Source organism: Dama dama, chromosome 20, assembly GCF_033118175.1.
Source record: "Dama dama isolate Ldn47 chromosome 20, ASM3311817v1, whole genome shotgun sequence".
NCBI classification, from domain to species: domain Eukaryota; kingdom Metazoa; phylum Chordata; class Mammalia; order Artiodactyla; family Cervidae; genus Dama; species Dama dama.
The window spans coordinates 88,672,076-88,687,187 of NC_083700.1; the positions used below are offsets into that span (position 1 = coordinate 88,672,076).

Consider the following 15,112-nt stretch of genomic DNA (forward strand, 5'->3'; position numbering starts at 1 on the left):
CAAAAGTGTGAATGCACGTCACACTGAATGTACAGCCAGTGAGCTGTACATTTAAAAATGGTTAACATGATAGCTTTTATGATATGTATTTTTATATTACATCCATAAGCACAAGCACACACACAAAGCTAAAGAGTTAGTGTGTATTTTAGAGCCCAGATGTCTGGCTTTGCATCCTGGATCTGCCACTTACCAAGCTGTGTGGCCTTGGGAAAGTTACTTAAATCTGTGCCTTGGTTTCCTTCTCTACAGTAGGGGATGGAATAATATGTGCATCATAGGATTATTGTGAGAATTAGATGAATCAGTATGTGCAAAGCTCTAAGAATACACCTGAAAGGTAGTAAGTGCTCAATGAAATTGTTGGCCATTATTATTGACAAGTCTTCCCTTCTGGGGCTGACACTACCAACCTTCTCCTGACTTAACTCTCCTCAGTACCCACTTTAGTACCCCTATACACTCACTCAGCTTAGATGTCACTTCCTCCAGGAAGCCTCCCTGATGTTTCCCCACCCAATACACCCAAGATGTTCACCCACCACAGCCTGAATTGCCCCCATTAGCACAAGTCACTCTAAGGTACCCTGTGATATAACCAGGATGTCCTCTGTCTCCCCTCCCACACCAAGAACTCCTGAGAGAAGAGCAGAACCAAGTTTATATTTGTGTCTCCAATCTGGTACCTGGCATACGGCAAAGGATGGTGGTTGCCCAAGGTACTAGGGGAGTCTGAGAAGACTGAAATGGGGTGGAGGGATGGGAAGAGGAGGAGAGATGGGAAGGAGGAGGGAGAAGACCCACAAGATCTTTTTACTCAAGAAAAGTCATGTTCAGGAAAGACTCTAAAGTATTAAGTACTTATTGCACAAGAGAAATGACCAGCAACGGGAACTGAGGCCTATACTCCTGGGAAGGCCCGGGGTAGCCCCCGCCCCGCTCTGGGCACCCGGTCGGTACCTCCACGAAGAAGGCGGTGGCGGTGATCTTGTGCTTCTCGTCGCCTCGCTCCAGGAGCGGGATGAGCAGGTAGAGGATGCGGCACAGCTCCTGACAGGAGTAGTGCACCATGGCCCTGGGGATGGGAGGAGCAGTGCCCTCAGGCTCCCCAGCCCCAAGGGGACTTGTTGCATGGGGGCCTGGCCCCCATACTCAAAACTCTGGGCAAGCCCCAGTTCCCTGTGTTTCCGCATCCCCAGGGTTTTCCACCTGAACAGGATCTCGGAGGCCATTTGATCACATTGCTTCATTTTACAGGTGGGAAAACTGATATCCAGAGTGGAAAAGTGATTTGCCCAAGATCACAGAGAAAATCAGTAAGAAAGACAGGCCTACGACCCCTGAATGTACAGGACCACTCCAGGAGGAAAGGACAGGAAGGAGAGAATGTGAGGACCCACTCACTAGGCACCAGGCCGCAAGCCAGATGCTTTCAGGTCCTTATTGCATCGGATCCTCACCATTACCCTTTGAGGCAGGTTACTGTTGTTAACCCATTTCATAGATGAGGAAACAGAGGCTTTGAGTGTGAACTGCCCAAGGTCATAGAGCTGGAAAATTGCAGAGCTGGCGCCCCAACCCAGGGGTCCCTACTGTAGCTGCCTAGTTCATTCTACTAAGCCAGCAATGTTCCAAGTGCGGCCCCCGGATCAGCAATATCAGCATCACCTGGGAACTTGTAAAAAAAAAATGCACATCCTCAAGCCCCCATCCCAGACTAACTGAATTAGAAATTCTAGAAGTGGGGCCCAGCCATCAGTGTTTTAACAAGCCCTGTAGTTGATTCGCCTTTGCAAAGTCTGCACTATGCTCTGTTAGTCAATGAATACAGAAAAGTGTGTCAGCCATATAGAGTCTGGTATAAGACAGCCTGGGTTCAAATTCTGTTACCACTAGCTGTGTCACTTTGGGCAAATCACCTAACTTCTCTGGGCCTCAGATTCCCTATAGGTAACTCTGGGAAAGTAATAGTGTTATTTCATCAGTCACTGCTGTTGTTGTTGTTCAGTTGCTAAGTCGTGTCTGACTGTGACCCTGTGGACTGCCACACACCAGGCTTCCCTGTCCTTCACCATCTCCCAGAGTTTGCTCAGACTCTTGTCCATTGATTTGGTGATGCCATCCAACCATCTTATTCTCTCTCACCCCCTTCTCCTGCACTCAGTCAGTCACGGTGAGGGTTAAATGGAATAGTCCGTGAATAGACATCTCTTTGCAAGGTGCCTGGAGCATGCAGGTGGTCAATAAATACAGTTGTATCTTGAGACTGAAGAGGAGAGAGCCCCACCCTGGACATTCAGGGTACAGGGCTATGAAGCAGGATCTTCCTGCAGGAACCACATGAGTGAAATCAAGGTGCACCAGCCCCCCATCTCCTTTCCCTAAGGGAGGCTGTGTGTGACTAGGGGGAAGAGACCTGATCTGGGTCAGAGGGTTATTTCCCGGCCTTGCCACTCCCAGGCTGTGTGTATCTTTGGTGCATAACTATCCCTCTCTGAATCTTGGCACCCTCCCCTGCAAAATGTGCATTAACAATCCTTGCCCCACCAGTCAGCATAATGATAACAGAAGCTAATGTGTTGAACTCTTTCTATGTGCAGAGGCTGTTCAAAGTACTTTAATCCTCACCCCAAATCTCGGAGGTGAGTCCTGTTATTATACTACTGATGGGAAAATGGAGACACAGAGAAGGAAAGGAACTTTGCCCTAGGTCACACAGCTGGAAAATAGTAAGTTGGGATTCAGAAGCAGGCAGACCTGCTCTCAGACCACACTCTAAACTGCTCAGCTAGACCATCATTTCTGTATTAGCATGGGGAATTAAATTAATAACGTGGTGAGAAAGGTGTTTTATAAATAACCTAAGTAGCTCCCCAATGCCAGGTACTGTTACAACCACAGTTTGTAGAGCATATGTCATCTTTCACATTTGTATTGTCTACTCGTTGATGGAGACAATACTCTGCTGATCTTAGAGAAGAGGTGATGGAGCAAGGGAAGGGTCTTGCCCAGAAAGAGAGGCAAACCCAAGTTTGTCTGAAGACACTGAGGTCTCTTCCCTCCCTCTGACCCCTGCCCCAGGGTCCTCACCTGGCCAGCAGGGACACTCCGCGGTGGTGGTTCTCTGCCTGCCCTATAAGCTCCCAGCCGCCATGGTCCTCCAGAAAGTTAGCCTCGTATGAGCAGCCCATCTTCAGAAGCAGGGTTTTCACCACTTTGACCATCCAGCTGCCAAGACAAGGGGGCTGAGATCTCATGTCACCCTGCCCCCAGCAGGCCAGACCTTAATATAAAGAGCTCTTACAAATAAATAAGAAAATTCCCAAAAGTCCTATATACAATTAGGCAAAGAACAAGAACAGTTGCTCACAAAAAAGGAAATAGAAACGGCATTTAAACTCAACCACATTCATAGTAAGAGAAATGCAATCTAAAATTACAGCAAAATACCTTTTTTTTTGTCAACTTTCAGATTGGCAAAGATGAGACTGTGATGGCAAAGTTGTGGGGAAATGAAGTGTCATATACTACTGGCAAGCTGGGTGCTTTAGGAGGTACTTCATTTCCTTTCACTCACTGATCAAGAACTTTTTCCACCATATCTTCCTGTTCCACCATAATATTTAAACACAGAAACCTTTTGATGCACCCATTCTACTTTCAGGAATTCATCCTATGTGTATGCTGCTGCTGCTAAGTCGCTTCAGTCGTGTCCGACTCTGTGCGACCCCATAGATGGCAGCCCACCAGGCTCACCCGTCCCTGGGATTCTTCAGGCAAGAACACTGGAGTGGGTTGCCATTTCCTTCTCCAATGCATGAAAGTCACATGTAAATATCAAGACATATAAACAGCCTCACTCACGGCGGCATTGTTTGTAAAAGGCTGTGAAGCACCTAAATCAAAAGGATCCTGGTTAGGTGAATGGTGGTATATTATAATCTACACAGAGGGATATTATGCGGCTGTTAAAAATAATGAGGCAGCTCTGTATGTGATGACCTCAAAGATACAGTATATAATAAAAGCAGAAACATGTAACTGTGTAAGGTTCACAACCAGTGGTGTGAAAGTACAGAATGAAAACACATTGGCTTAGCTCTGCATCAACCCCATCCGAAGGGCAAGAAAGAACCCAGTTCTTATGACAGAAAACTGGGATAAAGAGAGGAACAGAAACTGTTTTACCATCTTTGAAGATTTTTACTCATGTGCCTATATTAACTATTCCAATTAACAAATGAAAATCAAATAGTTCAGCCTTGGTTATAAATCTAATACAAATCACATCTCTAGGGAGGGAGGAGAAAAATTGAAATGGTGATCTCCTTGGAGAAGGCTGATTCCTTCCTGCCATCCAGCCCTAAGCAGAGAACACATACAGCAGATGTTCACAAATAGCTCTTGAACACGATTGGCTCTGTCTCATAAAAGTGCACTTCTGATTTCTTTTCTAGCCACGGAGCTAATTTCTACCGATCAGTTGCCCTAAAGACTTCCATAAGAGCCTGCTGTCCCTCCGGGGACAGCAGGAACATACCGTACAGGGACAAAGCCAGAGGTCTGGGCGTCCTTCTTGGCATCCTTGCGGGAAGCCACGCGGCCAGGAAGGCTGAGGCCGATGTGGTAATGGACCTGAATGAGCAGGGCCAGGAGCAGCTGTGGGTAGATGCGCCTCACACGGCCCATGCAGCTGTTGACGGACAGGAGCTCACACAGGCCACTGGCTGCCTGGAGGCGGAGGGGAAGCTGGTGAGACATCACCACCCACCATCCCAGCACTCCTGACTGGGCCTGAACTGATTCTCTAGGAGGTTGGTCCTGGATCTTTGCTCTTCTCTGGCCCAACATGGGCAAGGCCAGATTCCCCCACCACTGCATCCAGGCCCTCTGGGCGAGCCCTGTCCCAGAACAATCACAGTGACCCTTTGCTGTTGACACAGCCCTGGAAGAATCACGGTGGAAGGATTTCTTCCCACATTTATGAGGTAGAGTCTTGACCCCACTGTGCAGGGAAGGAGACAAGATCAGAGGCGTGAAGGGACTTGCCCAAAGATACCCAGCCCCTCGGGGCAGAGCTGGGACTTGAACCCAGGTTTTGAGATTACAGGAGCCCTGCCTCTTACTGGTTCATAACATAGGTGGGATATCAGTTGCCTCTTTGTTGGGGGCTGTTAAAACTAGATTTCCCTCACTGCCTCCTCTGAGTGACTTGAGAATATGCCAACACACAGTGATCAGAGGAGGAGTGTGTGATGTCCAAACCAAGGATGGAATGGGTGCTGGTCCTAGTCATAGAACTCGGTGCTGGGGGAGAGAGGCAGGGAGATCCAGAGGTAAAGCATGGGGCTCGGGGGCAGGAGACCTGGGTTTGAGTCCTGGAACCACTGCTCAGTAGCTGCGTGACCTTAGGTGAGACATGGAATGTCTCAGCTTTAGTATCTTCCTGTGTTAAGGGATAATACCACCCGCTCCTCTATCCACCATGTCTATTTATTGACTTTCCTCTACCAGATTGTCTTGCTCTCTGCTGAATCCCTAGAAACTGAGTATGCTTGGAACATAGTAGGTGCTTAATGTTTGAGTAAATAAACCAACCCAACAAAAAAATTTTTTGAGTGTCTACTGTATGCGCTGAATTCAGGCATCTCATAGATTAATCACATGACCCACTCTATACACACACACTATTGTTAGATCACAACTGGGGTGAACTCTTCCAAGATAAAGTATGTGATGTGTATCTGCTCAGTCACTCAGTCATGTCCAACTCTTTGTGACCCAGTGGACTATAGCCCACCAGGCTTTTATGTCCATGGGATTTTCCAGGCAAGAATACTGGAATAGGTTGCCATTTCCTTCTCCAGGGGATCTTCCTGACCCAGGGATTGAACCTGCATCTCCTGCATTGGTAGGCAGATTCTTTACCACTGAACCACCTGGGAAGGAAAGTATAATATGCACAGATTTGATCTGGTCAGAGAGGGCTTCCCTGAGGAGGTGATAGCTTAAGAGATAAGGGATGAGAAGAAGTTAACTTGGTGGACAGAAATCTAGGTAGAGAAAACAGCATGTGCAAAGGCCCTGTGACAGAAGATAGCACAGTGATTAAGAAGACCTGACAAATAATGAGGTTGGAGCCATGCAAGCAAGAGGATCACACAGTATAGTGAGGCCAGTGAGGGTTGCAGGGCCTAGCAGCACCAGCAGGAGCTCTGTGTTACCCTCAAGGGCAGTGGGAAGCCATAGAGAGAGTTAAGAAGAGCAGATGCGCATTTCTCAATGATTTTCTTAGCTGTGATACAGATTGCAGGGGCTGGAGTGGAAGCAGGGAGGTGAATGCGGTATTATATAGCTGGCTAGGACCAGGGTGGTGGTGACAGAGCCACAGAGAAATCTGTCCACTCAGCCTCCTTCCCACTTCAGAGCCTGTTCCCTCTGTGTTCCCAGGGCCAACCTCTAAGAATGGCAGCAGATGTGCTTAGACATTTTATGTCTCTAAAAAGAATAAATGAGTTACCTCCTTTAATTTTCATAACTGCCATATGAGGTAGATAATATTTCTATTTACAGATGCAGAGACTGAGCCTCCGAGAGATGAAGTGACTTGCTCAGGTTACAAAATAGTAACAGAGCAAGGCCAGTTCTCAGCCTAAGGTGTGAGTCCCAGTGCCCACTATTCCAGGCTGCCCCAGTCACTGTAAGTAGCAACAGGATGGTGCTGCTGGTGGTCCAGTGGATCACAAACAAGAGCCCGGGGACAGACTTGCTCAAGGCCACCAGTTAGCTCCGGGCAGAGCCGGGCACTAGAAGACGGGTGTGCAGAGCTCAGCGGGAGTGGGAGGAGGACGTGTTGGGCAGTGATGGGGCTGCTGGGCAGGGGAGGAAGGGGGCAGGAGGAGAGCTCCTCACCGCCAGGGGCACGATGGAGGCCCGGCCCTTCTTGGTCACGGGCTTCTCCTTCAGGCTGGTCAGGAGCAGGTCCAGGAGTTCTCGGACATCACAGCTGGGCTTGCGCAGTATCAGCTGCCTCCACATCTCTGCTCCATTGCTGACAGGCCAAGAGTAGGGACGGTTAGTGGGGACAAGGGCAGTGGGGCCAACCCTGCTGCCGAATTGTTTTGGGAGGGAGAAGGGAAGATGCCTTTGAAATGGCATCCATGAGTGTGCCGAAAAATTTCTTGAATGATCTAAGGAGCCTGGGACTAACAATGATCAAAAATCCTATTTCTCAGGTACTTTGCCAGGTGCTTTGCATACAAGTTATGACTTCAGCAAATATTGAGCATCTGCTGTCTGCCAGCAGACGTAAGCAAGATCATCAAGAAACTCAGGGTCACTGAGTTCTTACAGGGACTCGCGGTGGATTGTCAGTCTCATTTTACAGATGCGGAGTTAAGGCTCAGAGAGGTAAAATCACCAATCCAGGACTGCACGCTAATGAGCTACAGAGTCCAGAAGTGACCAGGTCTGATGACTCCAATGCTTGTAACTGTTCCTCTATGCCTAGGAGCCCTTTGGGGCCTGGATCTTTCATTTGTCACAAAATGTCAAGGAGCTCCCACTCCTGACCCTTAGAAAGCTATACACATCAGGGACTTCCCTGATGGTCCAGTGGTTAAGAACTCGCCTGCCAATGCAGGGGACACGGGTTTGATCCCTGCATTTTGGGAAGATGCTGCATGCCGCAAGGCAGCTAAGTCCGTGTGCCGCAACTAGAGAGTAGCCCTGCTCACCACAACTAGAGAAAGCCTGGGAGCAGCAACAAAGACCCAGCGCAGCCAAAAATAATAAAAAACTAACAAAAAAATTAAAAACAAAAAAGACGGCACTACACCAGTCAGGGGAAAGCATCTGGATCAACCCGCACCAGCCTATAGGTTCTATCCTGGGGAGGTGAAAAGTGCTAACAGCCCAGGGCACTAAAGGGTTAACAAAAACCCTCCCCCCCCACCCAAATCTGGTTAAGAGTTGAACCTTCCATTAACTTTCCAGCTCTGTTCCCCTGGAAACCTGATAAAGATAGTATGTCAACTATGTTGCTAGGCAACATTGCTTATGGTAAAAATGACCCAATTGGTAAATTGTGTCTGGGTGAGGAAGAACTGCAAATGAACTATAAGGACCACTGGGAACGCTGTGGCATTGAGCTTCTCAGGGTGCAGCGACTCATGACTGGGTTTGTCCCTGTGAGAATCTGGGAGGCAAAGTCCAGAGAGATTACAAGAGACTCTAGTTCCTTTAAAGCCCAAGACACTTAAGCCCGGGTAGCACCTACATCTTTCAACTGGGAGGCCCAGGGCCAATACTAGGGTGAGGAAAGTGAGGCATCTAGGGCACTACATTTAAGGAGGTCCTCACTCTCAGGCATGCACAGGAGTGGCACTTGCCAACGAGGCCTCCTTAAATCTCATCCCAGCTCTGTCTAATCCTCCTGCACAGGCTGCTGTAAGGATACTGCCCTGTCCTACATCCTCCTGAAGTAAGTGAACTCAGATGTGGTCCTGGCAGTCTTGAGTCTGAATGTTTAGTGGCTCTAAGAAGAAAATTCCCTGGCTTGCAGTGAAGCCAGAAAGGGTTAAATTCTTCCAGGTGGGAGATGGGGGTGTGTCACTCCTGCACTGCTCTCCCTGGTTTCTGTGGATGACACCAGGTCTCCTGGTTAGAAGTGCACCCCACTTGCACAGTTCTGCATAATTCTTTTCTGTTCACTCTCAACCAACCGCCTTAAGACATGGATCACACACTTCTGCCTTGTTTTCATTTAGAGGTGCGGGAGCATTTCCTGGGCCAGGAGCCTGGAGCAGCCAGATTTGTCTCTCTTGCCCACAAGCTGATCACCATCTGGCCACAGTCCCCTCTGCCATCAGACCAGAGCTCCCTGAAGGCTGACAACATGGAGCACAGGGCATGCACTCAGCATGACTTGCTGCTTTACTGATCATGCCCACCCATTTGGGGTGAGAATGTGGGTGTTATTTTCTCCTTTTACATATGGAGAAAACCTGAAGCCCAGAGAGGGCAATAAAGCTACCCAAGACCACACAGCATCTGGAGGCAGAGTTAGGACCAACATTCAGTTTCTTTTTCCCATGGCATCATTGAAGAGCTCTGGGCTTGTAGTGGGTCAGATCTGAATTTAGGTCTTCATTCTGCTGCTTGTTCAGTAGGTTCCTAAGGCTGGAAACTTTCCGTGAGCCTCAGTTTCCTTATCTGTAGAATGGGGTGGTTATACTTGTGAGAGAACAAATAAATGTGCAGCAGACACCTGGCAGGAAGGGCTTAATGGCTGTCATAAGCAACGTCGATCATGGAAGGGGGACCACTGGGAGGGCGAGGGACTCCCCTGGGTAGAAGGAGGGATTCCCAGTCCTGGAATAGGGGGCTGTATCAACTCTGTGAGAGGTAGTGGCTGGAAGCACCCGTCACTTGGTACCTGTCCAGTGGGAGGGGACACATGAGCAGGGCGATGACGACCTCGGTCATGAAGGAGCTGGCCAGGAGAGAGACGGGCAGCAGAGCCACCTCGCGGGCCCGCGGCTCCTGGATGTGGCTCAGGTGCACATAGATGCCATGCATGATTTCTGGGATCTGGGGCACAGTCAGACCACCAGGGAGCAGGCAGAGGGCCAAGCAGAGAAGCCAAGTGGGATAGGGGAACAGGGGGATGGGAGGAGGGAGAAGAGGGGGATGAGGAAGAGGAGGGCACAGAGGGGAGAAATGGGGAGACAGGTAGGCAGAGCTCCTGCCCCTTCCCTGGAGACAGTTTGTCTTCACTGCCCTCCCGCACCCCTCACCAGACAGTTGAGCCCTTGGGGGCTGATAAGCAAGTTGAGAGCTTCTAGAACTCATTCACCACCCACCCTGCCCTGGCTGCAGGATGAGTGAGCCCTGTGGGGTCTCCCAGCCCAAGCCCTGCCCCCAGGGGACCTTACCACCTCCAGCGCCCTGTGCCGGTACCACTCCAGCACCGAACTGAGCGTGACCTCCGAGGCTAGCTGCATCATCTCCCCCGAGTCCTTCCCCCGAGCCTCGGAGCCACCTTTCAGCCCTTCCAAGGCTGCTAGCAGCAGGTCCTTTACCTGCTGGGGCCCCAGGAAATCCCCGAATTCCTGAAACAAAGGCAGAGAGATCCTGACACACGTGGGCAGACCTGGAGTGAGTCCTGCATCCATGCACAAACACCGCCAGACACGGGCAGAGGTCAGCAAGGGGACCACATACTCGGTTAATCACTGAGTATCGAACCCTTTGAGGAACTGTGACAAAAAAGAGGGGGTGACATGGCCCCTGCCCCCCCAGAACTGGGTGCCACAAGCTATGGCACAGACCAGAGGGGTGGGGAGCCCACAGGATGGACCTGTGTGGTTGAGGAAGGCATGTAAAGGAATATGAGGGGGATTGAGCCTAGAGGGATGGAAGGAGAGGAGGCGGCGCTGGGGCGGGCTGGTGCTGCCCCTCCTCTCTCGTCCCCATCTCCCAGGAAGGCCCAGGGCTTCTGGGCAGCAGGTGGTCACCGCAATCACACGCAGAATGTTCTGGCATGGGCTGAGAGGATTGTAGGGCCCCAGGAAACGCTTGTTGCTCTCATACAGCTCCTTCTTATTGGTCTCTTCTTTATCTCTGGCTCCTGCAAGACAAGAACATTTTCAGTGAGACCTAACTACCTATTTGGTTTCTTAACTTTTTGCTAAACATGGATATCAAATGTGCATAAATCATAGGTAACCAGCATGGTAAATCTTCTTGATGAGCACATCCATGTAGCTCTCACCCAAGTCAAGAAACAGAACACAGTCAATACCCCAGAAGACCCTCCTATGCCCCTGTTTCAGGCCATAATCCCCCTCCCCCACTCCTATTCTGACTTCTAAATCCACAGATTAGAGCTCCTTGCTGTTGGACGTCATATAAATGGACTCCTACTGTATGTTGTCCTTTATGTCTTGCTTTCACTCAACATTAAGTGGGTGAGCTTCGCCCACATTGTTGCAAGCTGCATGGGTTCATTCATTCCCAGTGCTGTACAACTTTCCACAGTATGAATATGCTACCATTTACTGGTCTACTGGTCTACTTCTCATTGACATTTGGGTTGTTTCTAGCTATTATACGTAGTGTTGATATGAATGTTCTAGTATATCTAGTCCATGCCTTTTGTAGGCATGTAGCTAGAAGCGGAGACTTCCCAGGTGGCTCAGTGGTAAAGATTCCACCTGCCAATGCAGGAGACATGGGTTCGATCCCTGGGTCGGGAGGATCCCCTGGAGAAGGAAAGGGCAATACCCTCCAGTATTCTTGCCTGGGAAATCACACGGACAGAGGAGCCTGGCAGGCTACAGTCCACGGGGTCTCAAAAGGGTTAGACAAACCTAGCACCTAAACAACAACAACAGCAACAAGCTAAAAGTGAGACTGTGTCCTAAGGTGGGTAGAGGTTCTGCTTTGGAGGATATTACCAGAAGTTCTCCACGGTGGGGACCAGCTGTACTTCCACCAGCAGTGTGTGAGAGTTCAGCAGCTTCACATCTCGCCAGTGAATTTTCTGTTCCATTTTTGCTGGGTGTGTGGCAACACCTCTTTTTAAACTGCAATTCCCTTACCCCTGGTATTCCCAACCTCCCTTTCCTATTTTTTTTTCTTTCTTCGATACTCATCATCATCTGACTTACTGTATATATTACTTGTTTATTTTGTTCATTGTGTTCTGACAACAAGAAGATAAGCTCAACAGGACTACTGAATTAATTTTTTTTTCCTTCTGTGTCCCCAATGCCTAGAATAGTACTTGCAAATTGGAGACCCTTATTTTCTGCTGAAGGAAACACATTTCAGGCACATTTCCTGAGTCTTATGGTGGTCTGATTCGGGTCCTAGCTGGATTCCTCAGCATGTACAAGACACAAGACGTGGGCATGAGAAAGGGTCATTGAGGCAGAATAGCATACAGACCAAGCAAGCAGGTTGTCTACAAAAGGAAGGAGCTTGAGACCTAATATCAGGTAGTGTGCGTGCATGCTAAATCTCTTCAGTCATGTCCAACTCTTCATGATCTCATGCACGTAGCCCACCAGGCTCTTCTGTCCATAGGATTCTCCAGGAAGAATACTGGAGTGGGTTGCCATGCCCTCCTCCAGGAGATCTTCCAGACCTAGGGACTGAACCCACATCTCCTGCATCTCCTGCATTGGCAGGTAGGTTCTTTATCACTAGTACTACCTGGGAGGCCTAGTATCAGGCAGACCAAGGTTCAAATCCTAGCTTTGCTGCTTCCTACAGTCCAGAGGCCTGGATAAAGCACTCCTTGAGAATCTAACAGTGGGAATTTGTCCTTAGAGTCACCACATAAAATACAAAATACTCAGTTAAATATGAATTTCAGATAAACCAGTAATTTTAGCAAGAGTATGTCTTAAATATACCAAAAGGTATTTACTGTTTTTCTGAAATTTTTATTTAACTGAGTGTCCTATATTTTTATTTGCTAAATCTGGCAATACTAATACGGTGTATACTATTCCTGTCCCCAAGACTGATCCTTAACATGACTTATATCACCTTTATCCATCACTCAGAAGATCTATGTGGCTCTTGGGCAGCAGGGGGAAGTCTCCTAGGGACTAAATCTTTGCCCCAGATGCTAGAGAACAAGAAGAGCAGGGATACAAGATAGATCCCAAAAGACTGAAACTAATAAGATGGGGAGGGATGGGGGAAAAAAAACTTTGTTGCCCATAATGTGTGGAACGAGCTAGTCATTTTACACATATGATCTCATTTAATTTTCCAGAAATCTTATGGTTTGCATCCTACTGTGTCCTTTTTACAAATGAGGAAACCCAGGCCTCGACAAGAAAAGTACTTTCCTGAATTTGTATAGCTAGGAAGGGCCAGAGCTAGGTGTGGTACCCAGGTCACTCTGCTTCCAGAGCCAGGGGACTTTAAACAATGTGCCAAGGTCCCTTGGTTTGGAGCAGAGTTGGGACGTTGGGGGGAAGGGGGGAGGCAAGTAACAGTCAGTACTGCACACCTCTAAGTGCAGTGAGTGCCAGCTGGGATTCTGTGTCAGCCCTTACCATATCACTAGCTTCCCACAGCTGTTTCAGAGATGTTCTCCTGTCTACAGGTTTTAGCCACTCCAGATTCCAAGATAGGATCTGTTCATTGTTCACTCGTCCAATACATATTCACTGAGCACCCGCCATGTGCCAGGCCCAGGGATAGATCTTGGGCATACCATGATGAATGAGACATAGACTCAAATGAACTATAGACTAATGGGGAAGACATTAAAAACCAGGACACTGGAGCTATCATACCTGGTTGCACATGGTGGCATGGGAATGTGAAAATGAGAATCACAAATTAAACTAGGAAGGAAAAGAAGAGGCTTATATAGAAGCATTGCTTAAATCAAAATGTGTTTGTCACCTCTGTCTCCTAGTTCTGTGGGGACTAAACTTCACACTGATTTCCAGACCCCTTTGAACTTTGTGTTGGTCTTGTCCATCTCCCACCAGTGCCTTGTTGCCAAGGGCCCGTTCAATTCCTAGGCTGAGTACCTGCTCAAAAGCCTTGTTTTAGAGGCACTCCAAAGGGCTTACGTTTTTGAAGCTCCAAGATGGTGTAAAGGATGGTAATGCCGTCCAGAGCCTCACGGCCAATCTCCTCATCAGGATCCCCGATGCGAATGATGAGCCTCCCCAGAAGAAGCCCCAGTGCCGGGAATCCCGAGGACATCTGTTTGTGTCATAATCTTAGGGACTGAGACTTATAGGTTCAATAATGCTACACAGTAAATGGTGAACAGAGCTTGATGGCCTGGCCCCGAGAGCTGAATCCTCTGAGGGGTGAGGACCACCTAGGAATCTCTGGGCGGATGCATGGGCTCCATCAGAGTTGAGAACATTCTCCCTAGCTGTCCTCCCCTCCCCCGTCCCAGAGCCACTCACAAGGAAAGGTGGGGTCTGAAGCGCGTGGTTCAACACAGAGACATTGCTTTTCACAGCCCGTGCTCTCTCGTGGGCCTTCCCAGAGTTCATCCAGGGCCCAAGAGGCTGTGGGGAGAAGGGTATGACTCAGAGCTATGAGCTGGATGCTAGCCTCTGCCCCCTGGATGGGCAGGCCAGCCTTCACCAATTATCAGGAAGCTTCCGGGTAGAGCATCAAGGCAACCCAACGCAGCCCTCCTCCTCTTCTTAGAGCATAGGGACACGTGGGGTCCAGAAGCAGAGGACAGAACTGGAAGACCAGAGGGAAGACAGAGGTCAGTGGGAGAGAGATGAAAGGTGGAGAGTCTCGAGGATAGGAGAGAGACATAAGGACAAGAATTTAGAAAGCAAGGATATGGCGGCAGCTATCGCAGGAGTTGCAGGAGTATGGGGAATAGGGAGAGGGTGAAGGAGAAGGAGTTTGGGACACAACCTGTGAGAGGGGCAGGGAAACAGAAATCTGGCACAAGATTACATCCTGAAGTCAAATCATTCTTTCTGGGTCCAGACCCCAGTTCTCCTGAGTCCCCATCCTCCTCCACCCTTCTTCTCCTTCCTGCCCCCACACCTCCAAAATGCTCTTCAGCCCAGCAGGAGTGGGGTCCTCAACAAAGAGGGCATTGAGAAGTGTCTGCAGGGCATCCAAGGTCTGACAGTAAAGCATCTGTGAACAGGAAGCGGACCAAGTCACTAGGGAGCCTCTGGGGCAGACCCCAACCCCAGGCAACCCCTGATGTGGGTCAGGGGAGAAAGGGGTACTCAAGCCCAGGAGTGCTGCTTTCTGGTCCCTCCATGTGAGACTAACCTTGATGTGTGATATTGGGCAACTGGCTTCCCCTCCATAGGTTACAGGTTCTTTATGGAGAAACTGGTAATTATTATCCCTGCACTTCTTAGCTTATAAGGGGAAGAAGCAGAGGCCCAGGGAGAATCTACTGAGAATTACAGAGAATCTACCACGGGCCAGGTGATTGCCTCATGATTGGCACAACCCTATCTTAGGAGGGTGCAGACATGACACCTACACAAGGCTAAGGGGTGTCTTTGAGGCCCTCTCTTCCTGCCTCCCTTCTTTCCATCATCTCCACATCTTCCTTCCAGGTCGTCTTAGTCCAGGCTTC

At 49.1% G+C, this 15,112-nt stretch overlaps 1 protein-coding gene across 1 annotated transcript in view; it reads right to left on the reverse strand.

Moving 5' to 3' along the window:
- The window catches only part of MROH7 (maestro heat like repeat family member 7), a 66,637-nt gene that overhangs the window by 11,558 nt on the left and 39,967 nt on the right, over nucleotides 1-15,112 (reverse strand). Inside the window, exons 9-18 of the mRNA XM_061121806.1 lie at nucleotides 14,560-14,655; nucleotides 13,953-14,057; nucleotides 13,605-13,740; nucleotides 10,518-10,630; nucleotides 9,936-10,112; nucleotides 9,437-9,591; nucleotides 6,913-7,051; nucleotides 4,541-4,731; nucleotides 3,091-3,228; nucleotides 961-1,075 (exon numbers count right to left, since the gene is read on the reverse strand). Of these exons, the coding sequence (XP_060977789.1) occupies nucleotides 961-1,075; nucleotides 3,091-3,228; nucleotides 4,541-4,731; nucleotides 6,913-7,051; nucleotides 9,437-9,591; nucleotides 9,936-10,112; nucleotides 10,518-10,630; nucleotides 13,605-13,740; nucleotides 13,953-14,057; nucleotides 14,560-14,655 (1,365 nt within the window). The remainder of the gene's footprint in view (nucleotides 1-960; nucleotides 1,076-3,090; nucleotides 3,229-4,540; nucleotides 4,732-6,912; nucleotides 7,052-9,436; nucleotides 9,592-9,935; nucleotides 10,113-10,517; nucleotides 10,631-13,604; nucleotides 13,741-13,952; nucleotides 14,058-14,559; nucleotides 14,656-15,112) is intronic.